Here is a 9,946-nt window from a genome sequence, read left to right as displayed (position 1 = left end):
TTTTTCTTTTTTTCCAAAAGTAGTTCTACAGTCACACATTCCAGTAAATTATCTACTACCCTTGACATTTTCTCCACTCTATTATAACAAAAGTTTTTATCTATGTACAAGGCCACACCACCACTTTATTGATATATTGCTTGCTAAGAAGAGACTGAAACCATGACCCTGTTTCTTTTCAGCTCTGACACCTGTTTGTGAATATACTGACAGTCTTCCACCAGTTTTACCTTTCCTACCCCAGCCCCCGTCTGGATCCCTCTAGCTCATCAGACTGAGAGAATGGAGGTCTATGGGCTCTGGAAGTCAGACAAACACAGTAGCAGTGTGAAGGCCTGGGATCGATCCACAGTACTATGCAACAACTCTGAAAGCTAGAGATGGTCATTTATGCTGGGTGAACCTTACAAAACACCTGAAATACAATGAAGGATGGTGACTGATCATGTACATATGATATGGGGAAAAGTGTACACGTTCTTGTGTGTACTCTGGTATGTGTGTATATTCTTCACTGAACTTTACCAAAGTAGAGGCAAGGTTGTTAGCAAAAAATAAAATTACAACAGGCGGCAGTAATATGTTGTTTTGAGGTTTCATCCACAAAAGCATTTACTATTTATGCTTTAGGCATGTTTGAAGAAATAACAACTATTGAGAAAATAAAATAATGCCCTGATATATTTTCTCTCAATACCAGTTGTGGAACAATTTTGAGGTACTGTAGTTGTATTTGTGTGTTGTCACTTTCTGCTACTTAATATTCCTATTCTACTAGATAATATTTTCTATTCTCCTCTATTACATAGTGTACTAAAAACAACTGGGTTGAAACTGATGCAGTGCTAGGTGAATAAAGTTAGATGAGTGGTACTATCTCCCTCTTTCAAACACACATTTGTTTTCATTTTTGTGGGGATTTTATACAGTGCCTTGCGAAAGTATTCGGCCCCCTTGAACTTTGCGACCTTTTGCCACATTTCAGGCTTCAAACATAAAGATATAAAACTTTAATTTTTTGTGAAGAATCAACAACAAGTGGGACACAATCATGAAGTGGAACGAAATTTATTGGATATTTCAAACTTTTTTAACAAATAAAAAACTGAAAAATTGGGCGTGCAAAATTATTCAGCCCCCTTAAGTTAATACTTTGTAGCGCCACCTTTTGCTGCGATTACAGCTGTAAGTCACTTGGGGTATGTCTCTATCAGTTTTGCACATCAAGAGACTTAAATTTTGCCCATTCCTCCTTGCAAAACAGCTCGAGCTCAGTGAGGTTGGATAGAGAGCGTTTGTGAACAGCAGTTTTCAGTTCTTTCCACAGATTCTCGAGTGGATTCAGGTCTGGACTTTGGGGGGGGGGGGGGGGGTCTCTTTCTCATGCAGAAAGCTATTTACAGGGAAATGCGATGGATTAGCTGAAGCTCATCAATAGGGAGCGCCTGCTCACCCGGTGCTTTACAGACTGGCCACCAATCGAAGGGAATTTCAATATTTACCTACATCCTCGTTTTGTTAGTTGCAGTTAAGCAAACACGCAATTCGCTAATTCATGTTAGTGGATGAGTGAGACTTGTTTAAGTATTTTCCTTCCACGCTAATGATGATTCATTTGAATGACTTTAGGTGTGAATTTTGACTCACGGGCCATTGAATACAGATAAACAACAGGGTGGTTCGTTTTAACATCTATCCATGAGCCAATTTAACGATCATATTACAATTACATTAACTGGGCAGATAGTTTTGTTCTGACCTATTGTACATATGTTATTTGTCTGTCACACACACACACTCCTGCAAACAGAAGTATATAAAATGTATTCACACACTGTTGGAGTGAGATGAAATACACAAGGATTAAAGGCACCCAACACCACAAAGTCACATCACAAAATGCCAAAACAGTCAAAAGTGCATTCATCAGTCTACATGAATTAAATCGATCGTTTCATGTATTTGTTTTATACAGTGTGGCTCCGATGGCATTAGTACCCCTGCAGAGGCAGATCATGAGGAATTGTTTAGTGTTAGGCTGTACCGGAGATCTTTGAGTTCTGAAAATCATTTTCGAGCTGAGGTTAACAATTGTTTAGGTCCTTTTGATGAAGGAAAGCAAAGCAACAAATTACTGAAAAAGTCTAGTTTGTGTTGGCCGCTACAAAGTATTAACTTAAGGGGGCTGAATAATTTTGCACGCCCAATTTTTCAGTTTTTTATTTGTTAAAAAAGTTTGAAATATCCAATAAATTTCGTTCCACTTCATGATTGTGTCCCACTTGTTGTTGATTCTTCACAAAAAATTACAGTTTTATATCTTTATGTTTGAAGCCTGAAATGTGGCAAAAGGTCGCAAAGTTCAAGGGGGCCGAATATTTTCGCAAGGCACTGTAGTTAAATGATTTACATGCATACATAGATTATGAGACAATGAGCCCCTGGGCACAGACATGTAAAAGCCTCAGACTGAAAGAGAGAAAATGATCGTTTTTCTCTATTTTGCATTAATTTTGTGTCTCTTTGTAATTGTTTTGTGTTTCATTGTAGTATATTTGTGACTCTTGCATCTATTTGTAGTTGATTTGAGTCTTGGTTCTGTTTGGTCATTCTGTGCCTTTTTATATTTGCAGTATTTTTGTGCCTCTGTAGTCATTTTGAGTCTTTGTATTCATCGTACATCTCTTTGCAGTCACTTGATCTACTTGTTGACATTTTTGGTCTTTGTTGTTCTGTCTTTGTTGAGTGGGTTGATTGACTTAGCCTACCAACAACTATTCAAATATTCAGTTCAGCTCAAACAGAGGCTGGCCAGGGATCCCTAAATCCTGGGCCCCTAGTTCAGTAATATTAATTCAGTGATACAGTAGTTCAGTAAAGTGGAAGCCCAAACCACCACAATGTGATTGTGTATGCTCCAGACACACGCGCACACACACTGCAGCTCCACATTGTTTTGGTTGGGAGGAAGGAATTTTCTGGTATGGAGGAAATGTTGGATAGTAGGTGAAAATGGTTTGAAGTTAATCACTGCAAAATCAGACAAAACATAATCTCGTTTTGGGCTGTTGAGCCCAGGTTACACATGCCACTGCTTCACTCAGTAATAATAGACAGTTAAAAAGGTAAATTGGTGGACGTCCAGCTCGTGTCAGAGAAAAAGAAGAAAGCACCTCCGTTTTTGGCAGTGCATTTTCAACACGTGGCAAAGGGACAACGTAATCTAGTAGACGCAATTTTTTGCATTAAAGCACAGGTCAAGACAACTGTAGACACCTCCCCTAGCAATTTACTATCGACAGATCCGAACATTTCCAACAGGAGTGACTGCATGCATGTGAGAGTCTGCACGTAGCATTCAGACCCAGAGCTTAGAAACCAGCCCTAACCAGCAGATGGCCAACAGTGCAACGAAACGTCGCAGATAGGACGAGCTATCGGACCGTGCGCATCTTCTTCCGCTAACTGCACCGAGTCCGTTCGAGCCAGAGGACAAACCGTGGACATAACGTTACTTCTGCTAACGTACCGGATGCTCTGGTTTAGGTAAATATCGACTCCTGCATTAACATATATAAAAACTTTGTGTCCTTTTCAGGTAGTTATTATGATAAACATACAGTTATGCTCTGTCTTTTTCGCAGTATTTTCAGTTTACAGCAGAAACTCTGCAAACCTCTGGTCTCGAGTTACATTGAGTTAACGTTAGCTAACTCGATGAAAACTAGCTAAACTGGATGATATTTGTGATATAGGAAAGACTGATTAATAGATAACGTTAGTATAATGAGCAAAATACGGCCAGTTATGGTTGAAACTAGCGACAAAGAAAGCCAACTTTGTATTTTGCGTGTGAAACTTAACGTGATATTTCACTGAAGTGCTGCGTGAGATGCTCCGTTAACAGCGTATGTATTCATTTTATTGTTAGTGCGCTATATTCTGTACATTAACAGCCATAGTCCACCATATTAATGCACCGAGGCCAGAGTTATTTGGAGTTAAAAGCTCATATTGGCTGGATTATAATTTACATTCTTGTAGGCTTAGATAGCCCAAATGTCATTTCAGACTAGCTTCTGCCTTCCAGAAATGAAAAGTCTACCAGTGGGAAGTCAATTTGCAGGGGTTATTGACGGATTATTGCAGTGAAGGATTTCAGTCAGACTCCATTGGAAGGAGTTCAGCCCCCACAGAAGTTGACCGGTGGGGAGGGGCGAAGACGTGGCAGTCCTCTTCCATCCACATCCCGTGTCTGACTCCACAGCTTCACTCCCAGTGAAACGTAGTTAGTGGACATGAGATGTTACGTTTATTTAGAAGTGTAGTGATTTAATTAGAAGCGTAGTGACTGCAGTGAGGCAGGCTAAACGTATTCTGTAACTCATATCACCCCTGGCAGGAGTGCTCAAAGGTTCCTCTTAGTGATATAACAGGACACTTTCTTATACTATACACTACTGATGTGAAATGTTGTGAAGCCACACATTAATGATTTCATGGAAATAATATTGATGATTTTATTAATGGTTTTATTTTACCCTCTGATTTCCACCCACCCGAGGCTATGTTTTCCTGTGTATTCTGTGGATAAGTAAGCATGACATGAGACATTTCTTTAAAGTCAAAGAGGAGAACTTCTTGCATGTAGATTTTAAAATACAGTACATAATGTAGTTTTTCAAGTATAGGGGAAAATCACTGGTAGAAATGCTTAAGTATTGACAGCACGCTCAGGATTTTCTAATATGATGCAGTCATGCTGTATTTTTAAGGAAGTGGTTCAGATTTGCCTCCAGAAGAATAAAACTTAGCGTAACTGGTGCAGGGTTTGTTTCAAGGTTTGTTGGAAGTCCTTCTACACAATGTAGGAAAAATCAGAAGTGACAGGAAAGCAGTAAATTGCGTAATTAAGCTAACTAAATGTAATACCACAATGTATTAGGCCTGTCTATCAGATTAGCATTTTCTGAGGGACGTTCCTTGCTGATGAGAGCACTTCCAACTTTCCCACAATTAACACGAAGCTGTGAAAAAAGTCACCTAATGTCCATGAATGCAGTCCAGCCAAACCTTCGGACAATTTTTATGCAAATAGGCCCATCTGTTTAAACAAAGTGTCTGTCAGGTTACACTTTAAAATAGGTTTATAGGCCACTGGGAATGTTGGGGAGTCCTCACATGTCACATACAAACATGTATGTACACAAACACTTTTGCTAGCCCTCACTCTCATGTGTGGCCTGACTCAGTGATTAAAATTATAGTTGTTAGCGTCTTAATCTTAATATTACACTTCTGTGACATTATAACAAGAGAGGTACAGTAGTTGTCAACCTGTCATTACAGTAATTATGTTCTAGCTTTCATCCTGGAAATCTGTGCGGCAGAGGCTCCACACGCTCTGGAAATACATTAGCCGCTGGGGATAAATATATGCTGCATCTTGCTTTGCTGTTTCTACTTAACTTAAATTTGGTTTCAGTGTAACTGAATTTTGGTTTAACTGAATATGTAGCGTTTTTACAGACTTATTTTTCTTCCTCGCTACTTCCTCCTGCTGCCCTAAATTGAAATCCCATATGAAGTCACTGTTTTATTTTCACTCAAGGCTTGTAGTTGTGGCAAAGTCAGAACCTGCCTGAGCCTGCTGCTTCCAGTGAAAGGCATTACATATCTGCAACAAAGCACGTATCATGCACAACCTTTAGATTGCCACCAGGTGTATGTGTGTATGTATGTAAATGTCAGTAAGTAGCTAGCATGAATTTACACATGGGTGTTATTGTTGTCCAAATTAAGTCTCCAAATCAGAGGCAGAGCAGTAGTGTGAGCATTTGTCTTTATCATAAGTGCCTTTTGCAGCACTTTCAAGAAAAAAAAGGAAGAGTCATGCTCAGCTTGTTGTTGTACTTGTGTTATATATAAACTGTCTAATCCACTGAAACACCCAAGGTCAGAGTTTACCAATTTCTGCTGTACTGGTGATAACTTCAGTATTCTCAGTTGGTTAACATCCCTCCAAGAGAGCATAAATACTAAGCTCTCTCTCTCTCTATATATATATATATACAGCTTCAGACATTTGTTGTATAATTCTGGGAAATTGTGATTCTGTCTGAATAATTTCCTTCCACCATTTTCCACCAGCTCTACATCCTTTGCCAGTTTAACTGGAAGCATTTTTATCACAGTGTGCTGCACAAAAGTTCAGCACAGCATTGTGTATATGTTCAGTTCTGTTCTTTTGTTCGTCTGTTTTGCCAGACTGTTATCTCAAAAACATGTTAACAAATTTAAATAAAGTTTCTGGAAAGGAAGAAGTGATATTGTTTCAGGTGGAGTCAGGTACTTGAGTGGATCCAGGAGAGATTTCTTAACATTGCATGATGATAACATTTTTACAAATTTTTCATGAATCACTGGATGTGAATGGGTAGAAAGATCAAAGTCCTCACAGGCCAAATGCCCAGTAGTGGTTATGGCTACGCCAACTCTCAAGCTAAACCAGGCACAGTGGCAGCAACCACAGACTTATATTTGGCTTTGTGTGGCGGTTGGGAGGGTGCACTTCCAAAAGGATTAAAGCAATTCTCCAGATTTTTAAGTTTAGTTCAAGGTTTGCTTTACCTCTTGTTGCACCTGAAGATATATTTTATTTTCAGTCTTTTTGGTCAGTTCACAGAGATTACAAAAAATATATTTTCCCATTTAACCTTAAGGATATGTAACCATACAGATGGTTTTGGTTTTAACTGGACAAGTTTTGGACACCTGCCACTGAGACTTGTGCTCATTCCGCAGTAGTATGCCTTTCCAGAAATGTGTGATATTAGTGTGTGACAGCCTGCAATAATATGGGCATAGCATGACAGACTGTTGTCTAGCCTCACACAGCTCACTGACACTTGTCACCGTGGTATGTCAGTAGTGATGGAGAGGTCTTCTGGAGGGTTTACCAGGGAAACATGGCAGCTCATTTACCAGGGAGAAGTGAGACCGTACCAGAGATCAGTCTGGATGTTAGCAGACAGCCAAGCATCCTACGTCATATACATTTAATATCTATCTATCTATGGTTTTCTTAAGGATGGAGCTACCATGTTGGTGTTTTCTGTTGCTGTGCTGTCTGCAGCCACTCTCAGCCCACAGTGACTTCTTCACCTCCATAGGTAAAACCATCACCAAACATATTCATGTTGTAAAGAACTGGCCCCTCTGCTGACTTGGTTTTTTATTTTTTATTTTTCATGTTTTACCCCACATATGGAAGCAAAAGTCTTGTTAGATTAGTAATTTTTTGTTGCAGTATTGATCATAAAGTGTTTCTAATTTTCATTTGACAGGCCAGATGACAGATCTGTTATACACAGAAAAAGATCTGGTCACTTCTCTAAAGGACTACATCAGAGCAGAGGAGAACAAACTAGAGCAAGTCAAACGGTGAGTTTGCACACACACAGGTACACACATCAATTACTATTTTATATAAAGAATTAGTGGATGAAATTGTAACTCTGTTGTGTTTATGATAGGTGGGCTGATAAATTGGATTCGTTGACAGCCACAGCCACACAGGACCCCGAGGGCTACCTGGGGCACCCTGTGAATGCCTTCAAACTGATGAAGAGGCTGAACACAGAGTGGGGGGACTTGGAGAGCCTTGTACTCAGAGACACTACCGATGGTATGGATAAAGAAAACCTGGTTTGAATAGTAACTCAGAAACAACTCAGTTTGCTGAGAGTATAGTTAGTTAATTATGAAGGACTGGTCTCCAGCACTATTTCACATTGGTCAGAATGATTAGTTGTATTTTTTTTGTTTTTTAGCCATTAGAGAAAAGCAAAAGGCTAAAATAAAGGACTGTTAAGCCAGGAAAAGCTGTGTATTGGTCATTGTTTTACAACAATGCTGGGCAGCTTACTTGATATATATTAGTAGCAATCAAGCACCTTGCTCAGTCGCCTTCATATGAGTTATTGAGGTAGAAGAGAACATCACTCATTCATTTACTATAATTACTCAAGATCCAAGTCACACCAGTCTCGCTGATCATTATTGATTGTCCACCAGCCTATTTTATATTCCATAGAGAAATATCTGACTAAATCTTCATCTGTCCTTTGCTGCCCATCTCTCTTAGGATTTATTTCTAACCTGACTCTCCAGAGACAGCACTTCCCAACTGATGAGGACCAGACCGGGGCTGCTAAAGCTCTCCTCCGCTTGCAAGACACTTACAGACTGGATGCCAACACCATCTCCACAGGAAACCTCCCTGGTAAGGGCCTTAAATCAGTGCTTAACACATGTACCTGGAAAAGATTAACAGAATAAGTGCCATGAAAGTCACAGTTAATCATGGAATACATGGTGGGATAGATGATTTCTGGCTTTGTTTTTTTCTTCTATGGTAATGTTCTTCTCCCATATACATTTTAGGAGTGAAACACAAGAGTCATATGACAGCAGAAGACTGTTACGAGCTGGGGAAAATCGCCTACTCTGAGGTTGATTACTACCACACAGAGCTGTGGATGGCCCAGGCCCTGAAACAGCTCGATCAGGGAGAGGAGTCCACTTTAGATAAAGTTGCAGTGCTTGACTACCTCAGCTATGCCATCTACCAGCAAGGGGAGATAGAGCGAGCCCTGGAATACACTAAGAGGCTGCTTGAACTGGGTGAGCCCCTCCATATTACATACCGTACTTTCTGGACTATAAGCCGCTACTTTTATCGCTTCATGCACACACCCTCATCATGGACAACACACGACGAAATGCATATGATACCGCTTCAAGTTACAGGCGATCGATCTGGCTGTCGAAATATCTCATGTTACAACGTGGACACCTGTGACTATGTACAACATGTTTTTTCGTCTTACATTTAGTGGGTGTGGCTTATAGTTTGGAAATTGCGGTAGTACTTCTAAAAGTGTACTCAGATGCATATTTAGCCATGTGAAGTGATATTGTCACTTTGGATTATGAAACGGGGTTTCAGCAGGTCCTTAAAAAGTCTAAAATCAGATTTTGATAGGTTTTAAAAAATTATCGATCATGCTTGGGTTAAGTTGACGATTTCTCAAAACTAAATAAGGTGAATAAATAGCATATAATGTCATGTTGGAAACTCAGCCATTTTGATTGCAGACAGTGTGATATTCTTAGATAACACTGTTACAGTCACCTCTGTCTGTAATCCTCATTGTTATTTCTGTTGGTCTCACATTTACCTCTTTCAGACCCAGAGCACCAACGTGCCAATGGCAATCTGAAATACTTCGAGTTTCAGTTGGAGAAACAGAAAAAGGCTGCGGAGGAGGAAGCTCAAAAACAGAAGGAGCGAGGGAAAAGAGAAACACCAGAAAAGAAGAAGAAGAAGCCCAAAAGGGTCTCTGATCATCTGATCCCAGAGAGGAAGAAGTATGAGAGGCTTTGTCGTGGGGAAGGCATCAGAATGGTGAGTAACGACAACGATGAACACAAAGACACACTTTCTATGTTACAAAATGCACTTCACTTTCAACTCCTTTGTCTCCTGCTTTTCTTTTCTCTCAATCAGACCCCCCGAAGGCAGAGCAGGCTGTTCTGTCGTTACTACGACAACAGTCGCAACCCCAGGTATGTGCTCGCGCCTGTCAAACAGCAAGATGAGTGGGACCGCCCCTACATTGTGCGCTACCTTGACATCATCTCAGACAAAGAAATCGAGAAGGTCAAGCAGCTGGCAAAACCAAGAGTAAGTAATTCTCAGTGTTTTTCTGTGTTCCTATGATGCCATATAATCTATGTCACTTTATAGTTACTTGTGCTTTTTCAGTTTCTGTTATGTTTAACTGAGTGTGTTGAGGGGTGGGAAGTCAATGCTGTGAGGCTGGTCGATGTGATGCTGCTTTTTAGGCAAGCACATCTTTTTATGTGTGTGTCATGGTGTTTT

The 9,946-nt window shown here is 40.0% G+C and overlaps 1 protein-coding gene across 2 annotated transcripts in view; it reads left to right on the top strand.

Moving 5' to 3' along the window:
* The first annotated feature begins 3,081 nt into the window (after positions 1-3,081).
* The window catches only part of p4ha1b (prolyl 4-hydroxylase, alpha polypeptide I b), a 12,972-nt gene continuing 6,107 nt past the window's right edge, over positions 3,082-9,946 (top strand). The window contains exons 1-8 of one of the 2 annotated variants that reach the window (XM_020602154.1): positions 3,082-3,546; positions 7,090-7,172; positions 7,347-7,443; positions 7,536-7,687; positions 8,147-8,284; positions 8,446-8,685; positions 9,252-9,469; positions 9,572-9,748. In XM_020602154.1, the coding sequence (XP_020457810.1) occupies positions 3,533-3,546; positions 7,090-7,172; positions 7,347-7,443; positions 7,536-7,687; positions 8,147-8,284; positions 8,446-8,685; positions 9,252-9,469; positions 9,572-9,748 (1,119 nt within the window). In that variant the 5' untranslated portion in view covers positions 3,082-3,532. The remainder of the gene's footprint in view (positions 3,547-7,089; positions 7,173-7,346; positions 7,444-7,535; positions 7,688-8,146; positions 8,285-8,445; positions 8,686-9,251; positions 9,470-9,571; positions 9,749-9,946) is intronic. The other variant, XM_020602144.1, reaches the window with a different exon arrangement.

Source organism: Monopterus albus, unplaced genomic scaffold, assembly GCF_001952655.1.
Source record: "Monopterus albus unplaced genomic scaffold, M_albus_1.0 scaffold3.1, whole genome shotgun sequence".
NCBI lineage: Eukaryota > Metazoa > Chordata > Actinopteri > Synbranchiformes > Synbranchidae > Monopterus > Monopterus albus.
The sequence above is the reverse complement of the archived record's forward strand: the minus strand, read 5'-3'. Positions and strand labels throughout refer to the sequence as shown.